Source organism: Lutra lutra, chromosome 8, assembly GCF_902655055.1.
Source record: "Lutra lutra chromosome 8, mLutLut1.2, whole genome shotgun sequence".
NCBI classification, from domain to species: domain Eukaryota; kingdom Metazoa; phylum Chordata; class Mammalia; order Carnivora; family Mustelidae; genus Lutra; species Lutra lutra.
The window spans coordinates 56,336,814-56,353,926 of record NC_062285.1 but is presented as its reverse complement, the minus strand read 5'-3'; the positions used below and the strand labels follow the sequence as shown (position 1 = coordinate 56,353,926).

The window sequence follows — 17,113 nt, the reverse complement described above, 5'->3', positions numbered from 1 at the left end:
GTCTCAGGAATGTATATCTGCCCAAGCCCCCACTTGCCCATGTGGGATAATGACGGCAGTGGACTCACAGGGTAGGAGGGGAATTAGGGGCTGAAGAGCCGTGTCTAGGCCTGTGGGGTGGAAAAGGCAGCAAGGGGCAGGTTTCTGTGACACGGGGTCTCCTCCACATGCTTATTAAAGGAGACAAGTTTCAGCTTTCCTTCTCGGTCTGCCTAGCGGGAGATTCTCACGCTCATAAATGGGATTAATAACTTTCTCCCGCCTTTTATGTTGTTGGGAGGCCTGTCATCTACTCCATAAAAGGCAGGGGCATTGACAGGTCTCCAGCGTGAGACCTGAGCGCTTCCATCCTCTCCACCTTCCCCGCACTGCCTTGCACGGCGGAGGCATGGCGAGCTGTTCCTACCGTCTCGGCTCCGGCTCCGGGGTCAGGAACTTCAGCTCCTGCTCTGTGGTCGTGTCCAAGCCCTCGGCCCGTAGCTTCACGGGTGTCCTGGCCTCCCGCGGGGGCAGTCCTGGAGGTCCCAGCTACAGGCGCCTGGGGGGTTTCGGCAGCCGGAGCCTGTGTGCTATGGGGTCCCCGAGGACAGCAGTGAGCTGTGGATGGCCCCTGCGCAGCGGGAGCAGCTTCGGCTACCGGGTGGGGGGCCTCTTCGGACCCAGCCTGCCCTGCATCACCAGCGTGTCTGTCAACGAGAGCCTCCTCACACCCCTCAACCTGGAGATCGACCCCAATGCGCAGTGTGTGAAGCACGAGGAGAAGGAGCAGATCAAGAATCTTAACAACAAGTTCGCTGCCTTCATCGACAAGGTGGGTCTGCGGGCTGCGCCCTGGGGAAGTGCCATGGGAATGGGCAAAGGACTTGGAGCCCAGAGATGAGCTGGGTTCACTCTGCGTCCCAGGCCTGCTACCCATCAGCAGGTGGCCTTGAGAGCATGACTGAATCGGGCTCTTGGTTTCCATTGAAGCTGCTTTCCTGCCCAGCAAGACCTGAGAGTATGTCCGTGGCCCCATCTCTTGGATCTCAACCATCACACAGTGGTAGGCGTGGGGGGCATGTCTGCTAGGCTGGGGTCTGACACCTCTCCTAGAGGAGATGCCGCCACTTCCAGGGTGGACAGGGGAGCCAGGAAGAGGAGGAGCCAGAAGCTCATCTCCTGCTCCTTCCAGTGGGGACAGGGTAGGCAGGCTGTGAGTTCCACGACTTCTGCCCTGGGTGCCCTTCCCCACCTAAAACGGACACAGATTAAAGACAGTGACTTGAGAAACTTCAGGGGAAGCCCCAGCAGGGGCTGTGGAATTGTGCTTTCCTGATGGTGCACTCTTTGAGCCCACTTTCTGGTTGGATGCTGGGCTCTGGTTTCCTCTGACTCGGTGGTGCTCTGTCTAAGAACCTCTCTGTGGGAGGGCAGCCACTGAAGTCCGGGGGAGGAAAGGCTCATCTTCTGGGGCTGAATGGTGTGCCTGTCTACGCCAGGGACTTCGTAGGTGGACGCACACAGGGTGATGGTGCGTGGGAGCTTTGCTTTCAGACAAATGCCACCATCAGGAATGGGCATCTCTGTAAGCAAAGGGGCCCCAAATCTATTCTTTTTTTTTTTTTTTGAAGATTTTATTTATTTATTTGACAGACAGAGATCACAAGTAGGCAGAGAGGCAGGCAGAGAGAGAGGAGGAAGCAGGATCCCTGCTGAGCAGAGAGCCTGATGTGGGGCTCGATCCCAAGACCCTGAGATCATGATCTGAGCCGAAGGCAGAGGCTCAACCCTCTGAGCCACCCAGGCGCCCCCTACATCTATTCTTAACACACTGCCGGCTCTCCCCTGTTATCAGCACATCATGCAGGGTCTTCACTTCACAAGGACATGCACCAAGTGTGTGGGGTGGTGGGGGTACTTGAAATCCAGCCCATGCTCTGCTCACTGGGCTGTGTACCCTGGCAGGAGGCTGCATCTGCCTGGAGCGGCCTCCTTGCCTACTTTGCTCAAAAGCACAGTGAGGGCCCTGAGCATGCACAGACAGTTGCTCACGGCCTTCTGGGCAGCAGCACCCAGCTGTGCAGTCTCAGTTGTAAGCAGTCCATTCCAGTCACACTCCCTCCCCAGGCTGGCTTTCCCTCCCCTGTGGTGGCCGACAGCCCCCCCTCCTTTTCATAATGAGCTCTGGGTATGCAAAGTGTATTGCCCAGGGTGGTTTAAGCCTGCAGAGCGGGCAAGCCAGAGAGTGGGTCTGCATGGGGCCACTCAGGGCAGGTGCCTTTGGTTAATTAGGGTTTGGTTTCTTTTCCCACAATAATAGGCAGTTGAGGGGTGCTTTCTTCCAGGTTTGTGCCCCCAGAAGATTACGGCTTGGGAGGAGATCACCTAGTGTAGGGCTGGCAAGGGCATGGGGCCTGGTAGAACCCGAATGAAGCCAAGCTGAGATGCATGCCTGCTGGAGGGGGAGCCGCTGAGACCCACCTTCAGACCCACGCCCAGCACCACCTGAACCTCTGGTCTATTAAGGTCACGGAGATCCAGACTCTTGCCTGAAATTACTCAGTTATTAAATGTTGGCAATGAATTCAATTTCTATAAAACAGGTTGCTGGTCAGATAAAACACGTGGGCAGGGCAGAAAGGGCCTGGGGCCTCCCTGTGTGATCTTGCTGATGTACGGCTGCTGTCTCAGTTTACCCTGAAGCTCAGAGAGAAGGAGGCACAGGGACCTGGTTAGGGGCAGAGTCAGCCTGTGGGAGGTCTCCTAACTCCCGGTACGGGGTCCCCGCAGCTGGGCTCTCACACCCCAGGATCAGAGTGAGGAAGAGTATGGTGGATGCATATTTAAATGCCCTAAGAATGCCCACAAACTGAGTAGCTTAAAACAACACGAATTTCTTATCTCCTGAGGCCGACATCAAGCTGTTGGCCCTAGGGGAGACCTGTTTTCAGGGACGTGCAGGCTTTTGGCAGAATTGAGTTCCTCGTGATCATAAGACTGAGGTCCCCATTCCGTTGCTGCTTGCTGCCAGAGCTGCTTCTGTTTCTAAAGGCCACTGGCATTCGCTGGCTCAGGCCCTTTCTCCCTCCACCTCCAAAGCTGGTGACCGCGGTGGTGGCTGTCTCAGGTTCTGAATCTCTCGTCCACCTCCTCCTTCCGTGACCCTCTCCACTCTCTGGTTCCTTGTCCACTTTAAAAAAGGCCCATTTGCTCCCTCAAGGCCATCTGGATAATTCCAGATCTCCTGATCTTCAACGCCATACCTAAATTCCAAGTACACGGTCCCTTTGGTCATGTAGCGTAAGCTATTCCCAGGTTCCATGGATTAGGATGTGACCTTCTTTGATTTAGCGCCCTCGCCCCCATCCTGGCCTGGGGTATTTTTGCAGGATCAGATGTTACTTCATTCTGTGCAGAAAACCACATCACACTCCTCTACGGGGAGATGGGGATAGGGTGAGGGAACACGACTGGGGGAAGAGCTGTGACCTGCGCTTCCAGGCTTTGCCAAATGATTTGGACTTTGGGGGAAGGTCACAGGCTGCTGCAGGTCAGGGGCTCTCTCCCCAAGGGCAGTGAGGGCTCCGGGACCCTGGGCTCCCCCTGAGACTTTTTCCTGCCCCCACCCCCTTGGTTGCAGGTGCGCTTCCTGGAGCAGCAGAACAAGCTGCTGGAGACCAAGTGGCAGTTCTACCAGGACCGCAAGTGCTGCGAGAGCAACCTGGAGCCCCTGTTCGAGGGCTACATTGAGACACTGAGGCGGGAGGCTGAGTGCGTGGAGGCTGACAGCGGGAGGCTGGCCTCGGAGCTCAACCACGTGCAGGCGGTGATGGAGGGCTACAAGAAGAAGTGAGTGAAGCCTGGCCGGGCGTACTTATGGGTATGGAGCAGGTTTTGCCCCTCCCCCACCAACTATCCTGGATGGCTGAAGTTCAGGGTCATTTCAAGCGACCACTCAGATGGTTCTGTTTCCTCAGCTGACTCCACCTGGTCTCCACTCCCGGCCCTTGTGGGCCCTGTCCTGGGGAGATCCAGAGAAAGGAATGATGAAACGGGAGGGTAGAGATCACGGGGCTGGAGGGAAGAACTTGGGAGCAGTCAGCACTAGGATGGGAAGAAAGGAAATGTCCCTGGGGAGATAGATATATCTCAACGATGATCTGGCCAATGCCATTCAAGGTATCTGATGAGCTCAGATAATTCCTTTATTTACTCAGTAGATAAATCACTGGGCTCTTGTTCTGCAAGGCTCTGCAATTCAAAGGTCCATGTAAATCTTTCATTTTAACCTGACTTGTTTGTTTTGGCCATTACCTGGTTAAAATTCACTGGGTCACTGCTAATTTGCCCCTCTGTCCATATCTGGTAGATATGGACAGAGAGAAGGGCGATTCTGACATAATCAGTCCTGGTAATACTAACTGGAAGTAACTGCAGAGGCAGGTACAACTCTGCAGGTGGCAACGTCTGTCTCCCAGTCTCTGTGAGTGTGAGGGCCGGTAATTACACAGCTCAGAGTTTATAGAAGCCCAAATTACTCTGTTATTAAAAAGTTGTGGAAAGCGTGCCGTGAGAACTCTGGTTCTCCTGCTGGCTGGGCCAGGCTGCTGTAGGAATGACCTCATGGACAGGAGTAAGAAGATGTGCCAGCAGGTGGAGAGGGGGGTGGAAATGTCCCCCAGCAGTCTGGGCACAGTGGGGTGCTTCCAGAATGTCAAGTCCTTGGATGTTGGAGGAGGGGAAGAGAACGTTCCGGGGATGGCTTCAGGGAGCTTTATGTTTTGTACAATTTGGGGGCTGAAAGACCCTGCCCCAGGAGCATCCGTCTTCCATTCATTCCACAAATAAGTCCAGAGAAACTTCCTGCACACCAGTCAGTTTAACCCAAGATGCAGAGAGATTCAATGACTTGCCTGAGTTTTGCAGCCACTTCAGTCCAAGCTTGGACCAGAAACCAGGGACTTGAACTCCGTGTCCGGTATCTTCTTGGTGTGTTCCTTGTGACTGAAGAATAGAAGCCCAGAGAGGCCGCACCTCTTCTTACAAAGCATGCAGCAAGTGAAGGGTAGAACTAAGGAGTTTTGAAATCCTCAGGCTCTCTGGCCAGCCCAAAGCCCTCCTCCTCAAGGGCCTTTCCACCTGTGCTGTGTCTCCTCAGGTATGAAGAGGAGGTGGCTCTCAGGACCACAGCCGAGAATGAGTTTGTGGTGCTGAAGAAGGTGAGTGACTCTTCCCACACGGAGAGGAATGAAATCTTGGATGCTGGAGGCCAAGTTTATGTCAGTCTAGTGGTCATGGCCAGGCACTCGAGTCCCCTAACAGATGGAGGCCAATTAGTCGGCAATGTCCCTGTGAGAGTGAAATTGATTTACAAGTGACCATGGGAACTGATCAGAGCATCTGCAGAGAGCTGGACAGCAGCACCATGAGGTCTCAGGCATGAGAGCCAGCTGCTTAGGTGGCGCCTGACCTGGGTGCCAAGGATGACCTGCTGGGGCGTGTACTCAAGGCTCTGTGGCCACCACATGGTCATGCTCCATCAGCCAGTCTGGCTCAGTGGTAGCAGTCTGACATTTTGGGCTGTGATTCTAAGCTACCCACTTCAGGAAGATTTCCAATCCTGGAGGAATCAGAAAAAAGTCTGTAAGGGGTCAGATTTCTCTCCACTCCCTATTCCTAGTTGGTTCCATGGATGTTCCTGTGATGGGAGAAGAGTGGGCCACAACATGGCCTCGAGGCCCCCTATAGAGTGCTGATGTCCAGTGGCACTGAACGACCCCATGTTTCCTCCTTTCCCGTGTGTGTCCACCAGGACATAGACTGTGCCTACCTGCGTAAGGCTGACCTGGAGGCCAACGTGGAGGCGCTGAGAGAGGAAATGGGCTTCTTTCAGGCCCTCTATGAGGAGGTGAGTTTCTTCCCATCTCCAGAAGAGCAAGTGAGGGAGGAGAGGGTGGAGGGCTTTTTGGGTTGTGGCTTGTCTTGGCCCTTTGGCTCTAGAGAGGGTTGTCCATCCCTAACTCTTTTAGGGCCTAACCACCCTCTCCTTCTGTGACCAGAGGAGATTTCTCTTGCTCAGGCCTCCTTGAAAAATGGAAACGGATGATGTCCTTCCTTTAAAATGATTCGAAAGACTATGTTTCGTTGCCTGTCTACACAATACAACATGAAGTAGAGATTTGAGAATATAGGTATAGATATATAGAGATAATAATATCTTATTAATTCAGGTAGTATGAAAACTTAATTAGAAAACCCATTATCTGGTTGATTACATTTATACAGATAACTAGAGCTGATATGGATAGTTGGGGCCCCAGGTGGAGTAACCCCCTTTGTCTCTATCCCTAGAAATTAGCCTCGGATGATCCAGGCTTTAATGGAATTCCACCTTGCTCTTTGCCTTGAGGCCATGGTCCAGATTCCAGCCCTTTTCTCTTAAAATCCCCTCTGAAATTCTCCAGTTTACTTCCTGAAGCTTCAGATGGGGACTGTTTTTTACCTCCAGCGATGGGAATTGGAGGGGGATTTGGAGCTGAGGACACTGGTTGCTATCTCCCACAGGAAATCTACCTTCTTCAGTCACAAATCTCGGACACCTCAGTGGTGGTCAAGATGGACAACAGCCGGGAGCTCAACATGGACTCGGTTGTGGCCGAGATCAAGGCTCAGTATGACGATGTTGCCAGCCGCAGCCGGGCCGAGGCTGAGTCCTGGTACCAAACCAAGGTGATCTGGAGGGCCAGGCTGCGCATTGGGCAAGGATGATAGCTGGAACCCAGAGCTTCCTGGGACAGGTGCCCATGCACTGAGAGGGGCCACAGCACAAACCCAAGCAGAGCAGGGGTGGGAGGTGGGACCATGGAAGAACAGAGGGTTCTTCCCAGCATCCTCTCCCGCAATGTTGCAACCATTGGCTGTTTCTCAGTATTGGTCCCCCAACCCACAGTGTGAGGAGATGAAAGCCACCGTGAGCCAGCAGGGCGAGAACCTCCGCAGAACCAAGGATGAGCTCAACGAGCTGAATCGCCTGATGCAGAGGCTCACAGCGGAGGTGGAAAATGCCAAGCAGCAGGTCAGGGGGCGCTGAGACCTCACCCGGTGTACCTGCTGCTTCTGATCTGCTCTCTGCTTCCCTCCTACCTGGACGGACTGCTGCTCTTTTTGGAGAGGCTTACAGTTTAACCACCTGCCTCTGAAGTTTGTACAAAACATTTTAGGGGGAGGGTTGGTCTGTCTACCTTCTCTGAATTTTGCTCTTATTTCCCTTCTTCTCCCTTTATCATTTCTCTCCTTTAAACATAGACAACGTGGTCTAGGGCAGGTTGTGTCCTGCTGTCTCTTTCTCCGCCTCTCTGGATGGACTTGAGGTGCACAGACCTGAACAGACCCAACGCCACTCTGCTCAAAGTGCCATTCACTACCACCATCTGTGCATCTCTGCAACTGAGCATGGTTTTTCCTTCATCTTCATTCCATTCTCCTCCATCCCCAGATTCATTCTCATGCAGCTAATATACATCCCTCTTGCACACATATATTTACATACATAGATACATATGCATCCTTCAAAATAAATTCATATAGATTTCTTAGTGTTTTTTTTTTTTAAAGATTTTATTTATTTACTTGACAGAGATCACAAGTAGGCAGAGAGGCAGGCAGAGAGAGAGGAGGAAGCAGGCTCCCTGCGGAGCAGAGAGCCTGATGCGGGGCTCGATCCCAGGACCCTGGGATCGTGACCTGAGCTGAAGGCAGAGGCTTTAACCCACTGAGCCACCCAGGCACCCCTACTTAGTGTTTTAGATTTACATCGTGACATTATGCCATTAATCTCATCTGATTCTTCCTGTTGCCAGTTCAAAGTCATTGACATCCATGCATGTTGCTCTAAATGATCTGTTTTATCTTTTCTGTGCATTGAATGCATTAATATTCATAAACCAGAGTTTCCTGTTCATTCCCCTATGGATGTCCACTCTGTTGGCCTCCAAGTCTTTGCTATGCCACCAGTTGTATCATGAACATTTTTTATGTTTTTTATACATGTGTGTGTGCTTCCATATACATCTCCATGAGAGATGTCTTGAAGGTATAAAGCAAGAAATGGAATTGTTGAGTTGTAGGATATTCACTGAATTACTTCTCATAAGAACACTCAGAGCCCTGTGCTCGCACACAGTCCCACCATAGGCAGGTGGCAGCTTTGGCTCAAACTCGCTATGACCAGACCCCAATTCTTGTGGATCTAATAGGTGTAAACTAGTAACAAGTTGTTTTTTAAATTTTCATTTCTCTGGTTAACTAGTGATGTCGAACGTCTCCTCATAGGCTTACTTACTCATTTGCATTTCCCATTCTAAGAACTGCCTAGTCCGATTATCTGCTCATTTTTGTATGGTGATTCCTGTCTTTTTTCTTGACAGTTTGCCCCAGTTCCTTGTCCACTATGTCTAGATGGGAACCCTTTGTCAGTTCCGCCTGTTGAAGTTCAGCTCCTCTCAGGCTGTACCTTGTTTGTTTGCTTTCCTGAAAGGAAATCTTTAACCTGGATGTGGCCACACCCTTCAGCTCTTCCCTTAATGGTTTATACTTATGAAGGTTTGAGGTCACAGAGGTATCCTCTTGCATTCTTGTCTTCGACTAGTTTTATAGTTTTACCTCTCACATTTAGGTCTTTAACCTGTCAGAACTTTATTTTTTGTATATGCAAGGAGTAAGGTTTACGCTAATTTGTTTCTATGGGTAGGAAGAGAATGGATCATGTAATCTGTTCCTTACCCACTGGTTTGTGATACTACCTCTGTCCCAACCCTGAGTTTTCACATATCTGTGGCTCGATTTCTGTCCTCTCCCTTCTGTGTCGTGGTTCTTAAACACTGTGTAAGATGTATCACAATTAATTTATTGCTATTCATAGCTGAGGTAATAAAATATGAGAATGGTACTAGAAGTGAAATTAGAGAAGATTGGAAGTTATCCTCGCTTGCATGCTAATATGCTTTTAAAGAATATTTATTTCATTGTGGTAAGAACTCTTAATATGAGATCCACCCTCTTAGTGCATCTTTAGGTGTACAACACATGATTGTGGACAGTGTGGTACAGCGGATCTCTAGAACTCATTCATCCTGCTTAACTGAGACTTTGTGGCCATTGATTAGTAACTCCGCATTTTCCCTCCTTCCAGTCCTTGGCAGCCACCATCCCACTGCTTGAGTCTATAAATTTGACATTTTTATTTTAATTTAAATTTTAAAAAATTTTACTATTTTAGATACTTCATATAAGTGGAATCAGGCAGTTTGTCTTTCTGTCTCTGCCTTATTAGACTCAGCATAATGTATTCAAGGTTCATCCATGTTGTGGTATAATGCAGAATTTCCTTTTTTTAAATAAAAGGCTGAATAGCATTCCACTGTATGTTTATACCACGTTTTCTTTATCTGTTCATCTGTAGATGGACACTTAAGTTGTTCCCATGACTTGGCTTTGGTGAATTGTGCTGCAATGAACATGGGAATGTTAATATTTCTTCAAGATCCTGATTTTAATAATTTTGGATAAATACTCAGAAGTGGGATTGCTGGATCATAGGGCAGTTCTATTTCTAATTTGTTGAGGAAACTCCACACTGTTTTCCATAGTGGCTGCACCCTTTTGCATCCCCACCAACAGTTTGCAAGGGGTTCAGTTTCTCCACATCCTGATTAACACTGACCTTATTTTTTTGATAATAGCCCACCAGGCAGGTGTGAGATGATTCTCATGGTGGTGTTGATTTGCCGTTCCTTGAAAAGGATGTTGTTGAGCATTTTCTTCTGTACCTGCAAGACATTTAATTTATATGTCTTCTTCAGAGAAATGTCTCTTTAAGTTCTTAGCCCATTTTGAAAATCCAATTATTAGGGTTGTTTTTGTTTTTGCTTTTACTATTGAGTTGTGGGAGTTCCTTCTGTTTTAAGTGGGGTAGAAGGGAGGGGCTGCAGTTAGTATGGTGGGTGGTTAGGTGGGGACTTCTTCTAGCATGCTGATCTCAGTGGGTCAGAGAATGGCCTATGAAAACCTGGGCTTGACACTAATTACACTGGTAGCTTAGGGCAAGTCACAGCTTCTCTGAGTCTCAGTTTCTTCATCTGCATAATGGGAATAACCATGTCTGTTCTGACAAGCTCACAGAGTAACTGTAGGCGGGTAAGGTAGATCTGTGAAAGTACCTTGTAAACTAACAACGGTAAACAGACATCAGATAGTATCACCACTTATTACCAGCCCTGTTCCATTGCTCCCTAACGGCTCACCAGGGACTTGAATTTTATAATAAAGTGGTACAAAAATGGAGCAAGAAAGCCCCAAAGCGCCATTATTTCCCTGCCTCATTAATTTGCAAGTTGACCATTTTGAATGGGGTTGACTGAGGCCATGGGGGACTCACCAGGATTCCCACAGCCTGCAACCCCTTCTAAACCCTTCCCTCCTCTCCTCCCTGACAGCGCTGCAAGCTTGAGGGCTCTGTGGTGGAGGCGGAGCGGCAGGGAGAGGCGGCCCTCAGGGACGCCAAGTGCAAGCTGGTAGGGCTGGAGGAGGCCCTTCAGAAGGCCAAGCAGGACATGGCCTGCCTGCTCAAGGAGTACCAGGAAGTGATGAACTCCAAGCTGGGCCTGGACGTGGAGATCGCCACTTACCGCAAGCTGCTGGAGGGCGAGGAGAGCCGGTGAGGATGGGGTTCAGGGTCACTTCTCATCCCCACTGAGGGCTTGAAGACTGCCTTGCTCAACTATAATCCTCTAAGCAGAGAGCATTCAAACTGGGAAAGAGTCAAGAAAGACTCTAGAAATCATGGAGTCCAGCCAATTCTCCATTTTCAGATGGGGAAACTAAGGCCTAGAGAGGGGAAGGAACTTGTTCAAGGTCACAGCTAGGTAGTGTCTTTGCTTACACCGATCTCCTGCTGGTTAGTGTTCCAGTGATCTTTGCCCTCTTACACTTCCCTCTGGCGGCACATCAAGCTTGTACCAAGACAACTGCTTTATCCCATTGGCTGAAAGGATGTTTCTGCAATCACAGCTCAGTGGATTGCAAAAGCTGGAATCATTCCAGTGGTTTGTTAAAGGTCATTTGATTTGGGGTACACAGGCAAGAAGCCCTGTAGTCCCATGTTCAGGACCAATAAATGGAAATGAGCAGCTCAGTGTCCTTACTAAGCAGGGGAAGACAGGATTGGACATATATCCATCTTCCAGGTGACCAGGGTTAGTGTCCCAGGGAGGCTGTTGGAGGCTTCTCAGAAGAGGAGGTAGAAGAGCTGAGGGGGTGGGAAAGGGACAGGAGACATCAAGCTGTGCTGACAGTTTGAGCCAAGAATCAGGGCACTGAAGTAAATAAGGGAGGAACAATGTGGATTTACACACGGGGTAGTGATGGGGCCCCTAGCCTAGAGGTGGCCACATCATTATGGCCTCCTAGTTGGGTCCCATCAGTGGTAAGCAGGCTAGACTGGGGAAGTAGAATATAAAGGTTAAGATCACAGGCTGGGAGACAAACCACTTGGGCTCAAATACCAGCTCTACCCCTTACTAGCTCTGAACCCCTATGCTTCAGCCTCCTAATCTGTAAAACAGATAATCACAAAACCCATCACTTTAAGATGTTGGATTAAATGAGTTAATGTGCATAGTAAGCACAAGTAGGACCAGGTTACGATTAGAATAAGAATCTGTCTCCCTAGGTGGCCACGCAGGGCTGGACAATGGAGAGGTTCCTTATTAACCAGGTTAGTTTTAGAAATCTGACGTGTGTGACACCCAAGGCAGCTGGCACGCTGCTGGATTTGTGCCATGCTTGACCAAAGTGGGTCAACTTTTCTGTCCATGTCCTCAGCCCACCAGAGTCTGCCTCCTCCTTTGTACACTTACGCCCCCAACCCACTCATTTACACTCAGTGAAGTACTGGGCATTTGCGCAGTGAAACTTACTTTCATTATAATCATCATCATCGTTAGTGTATTAATAACCCCACCATATAACAAATGAGGCACTGTCTCCAACACATGAGATTTTAAAGGATGGTTTAGTGTGTGGCATCTTGCCTATCGTGGCCATTGACCTTTTAACGATCTTCTCTTCTTGGCATTTAACAAGTTTAATTGGACTACACCAGTAATTCTCATTGCAGAAAACAAGAAAATAAAAGCAACCATCATCACTCAACTCAGAGACAGCTGCTGCTAGCAATGTGGTCCCACAGGCAGTATAATGGGTAGAATCTTCTGGAAGGGCACAGTTCCAAGGCTGTGGTAGAGTCAGAGTCATGTGGCTGGAAAGTGAGCCCAAAGCATAGATGTCTACAAGTGCTCCATGTCGGGCAGAAGGGCTCAGACTAGAGCTTTACTGGAGGGTCAGGTTTGAGGCTGGGGATTAACAAAGAGGGCGACATAGAGCAGAAAGTGCAGGTGGCCCTGAGGGAGAAGGGGGCCCACTGCATTGATGTAAGTGTCCCACCATCAACGAGATGTTTCTAATGTTAATAGCAAACACAGTGAATTTACTGGGTACCAGGCTCTATTTGTAGGTGCTTGGCAATATAGAGCTTACCACAATCCTGGAAAGTCTGTATGATCATCTCTGTTTCAGAAATGAGGAGACGGAGGCACAGAAAACCTGGGTGACTTGTCCAAGGTCACCCAGCTAGTAAATGGCTCAGCCAGATTTGTGCCCAAGAGTCCAGGCTCTTAACCACCATACCTTCCTGCCTCCCTCTGCCTTTATCAAGTCAGGTGGATATTTGGGGTAGCATGTAAACTCATGGGATGAAAATGGATCTATTAGAAGGGAGGCAAGCTTTTTGGTACCTAGAGGTGGCCAGTTAGGTAGTGGTTGTTCCCATCTCTTACTTGGCCATGCTGGAATTTCCAGCCAGGGGACAAGGAGGATAACACCCACTGTAACCCATGTCCCCCTTTCAGTATACCAGCTTCCCATGGGCAAAAACCAAACAAGGCATAAAGTGGCCTTTTAGGTCTTGCAACATAACATTTCTCTGTCCTTTCGGGATCCCTGGGAGCAGGGACATTACTGATGCTCTCTGCAGTGGGTAGGAAGCATGCCTTCAGCCCTTCAGCTCTGGTCCCCTTGCTCAGGATGGAGCAGAATAGACCCAATTGAGAAGAAGCAGGGAACTCCCTTCTAAATGTTCACTCTCTCTCTCTTTCTCTCTCTCTCTCTCTCCCCACTGCAGTTTGTGTGAAGGCGTGGGCTCCGTCAATATCTGTAAGTTGGGTGTCTGTCATGGGCATTGTTCTTTTGGGTGTTAATATTGGGTTGCATCTAATGGGTGATTGAACCTCTGTCTGTGGGGCACTGGGTGGGGGAGAAGGGGGCTGAGGTCTCTGGGATCTGGACAAAGGGATGGTCAAGAATATTTGGCCCCTATGCGGATCCATCTGGAACATGCGTGAAACCTGAGCTAATGATGGTGACAAGTTCTGCCCCACTAATTGGTTCTGCAAAAATAGCCCAAGTTTTTCAGTTACGCACAGAATGCTCCTCAAATGGCACAAGGTTTTGATAAGAAACATGAGATGTTTATTCTGATCATTTGGGGCCACTGCAGGCAACTCTTAAGTCTTTACCTCTAATAATCCAATGTATATGTAGTTCCTGGCCTAGGTGTCCGTTCTTCTCATCTTTGCAGCAACCATATTTCTAGATGATTCCTCCACTGTGACCATCAGTTTTTGCTCAAAGACTCTATAAACACATCTCAACATTAGTCTGGTTTAAGTAGAGTTAGGTGTCCTGTTGGCTAAACACACTCCTTCCAGAAGCAGATTTGCCCAGAGGCAAATCCAGGGTTTGGATTTGCCTGGAGTTGTAAAGATTAATGTTGCTGGCCCCTCTCAATGTGAGGAAAGTAAACCATTGGGTCCAAGAAATTCTGGGTCATGTCATGTTGGGGATGGAAGAGAATTATGATTCAGTGTCTCCTTCCACAGGTGTGAGCCGTTCCCAGGGTGGCATGGTCTGTGGGGACCTCAGTGCCACTGTCCCTCGTGGTCCCACCAGCAGTGCCCTCCTCTGCTCCCCTTCCGTAGTGGGGACCTGTTCCAGTGTCAGATCGGTGCGGTTTGCGTAACAGGCGTGGGTCTGTTGGGCGTAGGGGTGGGGACAGGAGGGAAAATCTTTGCTCTCTCAGATCCTAGTGTCAGTGTAGGAGTTTTCCCTGGCTGCAAACCCAGACTAACTCTCCAGTTTCCTCCTTACTGCGGTTATGACTTACCCTTCAAGGGCAAACCCTGGGGATGGCAGGACTGCCACCTCCATTGAGTGTCTCTTGCCGGTGGTCCACCTTTTTGATAGAAGCTGCTCTGCCACTTTCTTCCCCAACTAGCTTCAGATTAGCAGACATTTACTAAACACTGATGCCAGGCCCTCTGGGAAAGGAGCTGGGTCAGGGAATGGGGATGGGTGGGCAACCTCTGCTTTGCCCTCAGATATGGGGTGGGGGGGTGTCACCTCAGCACTTGAGGGCGCAGTGGGGGAATGGACCAGGGATCCAGGAGGCCCCTCACTGATCTGAGAGACTGTGCATTCCCCGACTGTCCCCAGCTCTTCATATGTCCAGATGGAAAGGCTGACTGAAGCTAATGGCTGAGGTGCTTATGGTGGGTGGTTGGGTTTTGTTTTGTTTTGTTTTTGTTTTTGTTTTGTTTTGTTTTGTATTTGGATGATTCCTGTTATGGCTCCTTTTCTCTTTGGGTGTGTGTGATTAAATATTGATGACAAAAGTTTTCTCTAGTAAACAAATGAATGCCTGCCTCCTCTGTGGTTTTCCCCAGCCCCCACCCCCCACCCTTCCCCAAGCCCTGACCGTCACAACACTTCTGCAAGTGTGGTTCCATGGATCTCCACCAAATCAGGGTCCCCAGAGATGGGAGGTGGAGGGGACTTCTTAAATAGGTAGATCCTGGACTCCATCCAGAACTACTGAAGCAGAAGTTCCAGGGATGAGCCCAGGAATCTGAGTTTAAACAAGCTCCCGTGTGATTCCTAGAGGAACTAAAGCTGAGAACCATTGGCTTATGTGGGCAGGGGGAATAGGAGGGTCAGGTAATTCTGACCGTGGAACTGACTTCCTCTCTGACTCTCACAGGATCAGGTTCATCTCTTTGCATTTCTCTTTTGACTTTGCCAAAAGGTCAGAGCCAGTCTGGGCCCCCCACACCTGGATGGGGTGGAGGCGAAGGTGGAAGAGGGTAAGGGACAGGAATCTGTATACACAAGTACCTGCTAAGTGTCAGGGACACTGTGTGTGTGTTTTATTCTTTGTTCACAGCAGTGACATTATTATCTTCATTTTATAGATAAGGAAGTCCAGGCCCAAAGAAGTTAAGTACCTTTACTGAGGTCACACAGCTAATCCAGCATTCCAACTGAGGTTTAGGGAATGCCAAAGTTCACATACTTTCCACTGTCTTACCCCAATTGTTCCTTCAGACTAAACATCTTGGCTCATCAGACTGTCTCTGGAGGAGGGGTTCTAACTGACCCTGCTTGCTAGTCAGACACTTCAGAATAAGACACGGAAGATGACACAAAGGGACCTTCTCGAACTATTGTAGAAACAACTCCCATAGTCTCATCTCTCTAAGAATCTTGGACAGATCTTCTTATGGGACAGTTAATACAGGCCAATTATGCGTTACCCCAGAAGTAAAACCCAGACTTCTGGTTGGAGGACATTTTCCCTGACGGCCTGGACCGGGCAATTGATTGGGGAACTCTGCCTCTGCCCTATTCCTGAACTGATATTCCCCTAGAAGTCCCACCTGGGGAAATCTGTTTGGAGTCCCCTCTGAGGCAAGGGGTGTCTCCCTGCTGAGGTGGAGAGAGGGGTTTCTGATGGACAAGTTTCTTTCATTTGATTTATGGGAAGAACTCCACTTCTTCCACTTTATTTACTAATTTTTTTTGGATTAAAAAAAAGATTCAAAAACAACCTAAATGGATGGAAGCTATTTTGTCATGAGAATGCATATTTGATCTCAAGGCATAAGAAAAGCTATGAGCAGTTCTTCGGGCAATGCAGTCCTTCTGATGCTTTCAGAATGTGTCTGCAGTGGGGATATTATTCCCCTGTGACCCTGAGAGGACGAAGATCTTTCTTAGTATATTACTCCCCTAGTCTCTGCCTCCTGGCCTTGGAGGGTCCCACAGGAGTTGCATGCTGGGCACACCACAGTCAGGATCCCACCGAGTTTGAGTGGAGGTAAAACCAAGTCGAAGGGCCACTGGATCTGCTCTGAGGAGGGAAGGGAGACCCACTGGGCACCTGCTGCCTTACGGCAGAACAGGGGATGAAATGGGGGAGGGTCTGCCTTTCCTTTCTGATGGTGGTGTTGGAGGGTGTGGAGACACATTTTTGTGTCTCTGGTGTTTTCTTCATTTTTAATGCAAAAGCTCATCTTTGGGGCACCTAGTCCATTGAACATCCAATTCTTGATTTCAGTTCAGGTTATGATCTCAGGGTCATGAGATTGAGGCCCGCGTTGGGCTCCATGCTGAGCGTGGAGCCTGCTTGATATTCTTTCTCTCCCTCTGCCCCTCCCTGCCCCCTGCCATTTGCTATTTCTCTCTCTCTCTCAAAAAATCTCATCGTCTGTGCACTACCTTCACCTCACTCATTCCCTGGCTACCCACCTCCCACCACTCCTGTCCAATAGCACCAAGAGAATAAGAGTGGGCACTTTGGAGAACCTTTTGTTTTTGAACAAAGTGGAAGTGGGCAGGGATTTCCAGGGGGCACAAAGGGCATCTGGTAACAGTCAGGGGAGGGGCAGGTGAGTGGTGTGAGGCATTTGAGAACTCAGCCACTCCCCAGTGCAAGTCCCCCTCACCTAAGAGAGCACCACCTTGTTCATGTGTCCTCACTGCTCTACCTTTCAATGAACAAAACTCTCAATACAACCTGTTCTTAATAGTCATGTTCCCAGAGAGTGTCAGTGGCTTGCATATGCAGACGGGTTTATCCCAGATTGCCATTTCTAGTGTCTTTGTCTATTCCAAAGAGCAATATGCTTTGTGATTTCCTTGCTCATGTGGTTAGTTTACACTTCTCACTGTGCTTGGTTCAGGT

At 49.3% G+C, this 17,113-nt stretch overlaps 1 protein-coding gene across 1 annotated transcript; it reads left to right on the top strand.

Annotated features, from left to right (window-relative positions):
• The first annotated feature begins 345 nt into the window (after nucleotides 1-345).
• Nucleotides 346-15,135, top strand: LOC125106572 (keratin, type II cuticular Hb5-like). The gene is made up of 9 exons (XM_047740812.1): nucleotides 346-811; nucleotides 3,620-3,828; nucleotides 5,138-5,198; nucleotides 5,792-5,887; nucleotides 6,544-6,708; nucleotides 6,929-7,054; nucleotides 10,473-10,693; nucleotides 13,217-13,248; nucleotides 13,974-15,135. The coding sequence occupies exons 1-9, from the start codon at nucleotides 389-391 to the stop codon at nucleotides 14,111-14,113; spliced, it is 1,473 nt and encodes a 490-aa protein (XP_047596768.1). The 5' UTR covers nucleotides 346-388; the 3' UTR covers nucleotides 14,114-15,135.
• The last annotated feature ends 1,978 nt before the right edge of the window (nucleotides 15,136-17,113 follow it).

Coding starts and splice junctions, on each gene's coding strand:
- LOC125106572 (XM_047740812.1), top strand. CDS start 389: ATGGCGAGCTGTTCCTACCGTCTCGGCTCCGGCTCCGGGGTCAGGAAC. Junction 812..3,619: donor TCGCTGCCTTCATCGACAAG/GTGGGTCTGCGG, acceptor CCTTGGTTGCAG/GTGCGCTTCCTGGAGCAGCA. Junction 3,829..5,137: donor ATGGAGGGCTACAAGAAGAA/GTGAGTGAAGCC, acceptor GTGTCTCCTCAG/GTATGAAGAGGAGGTGGCTC.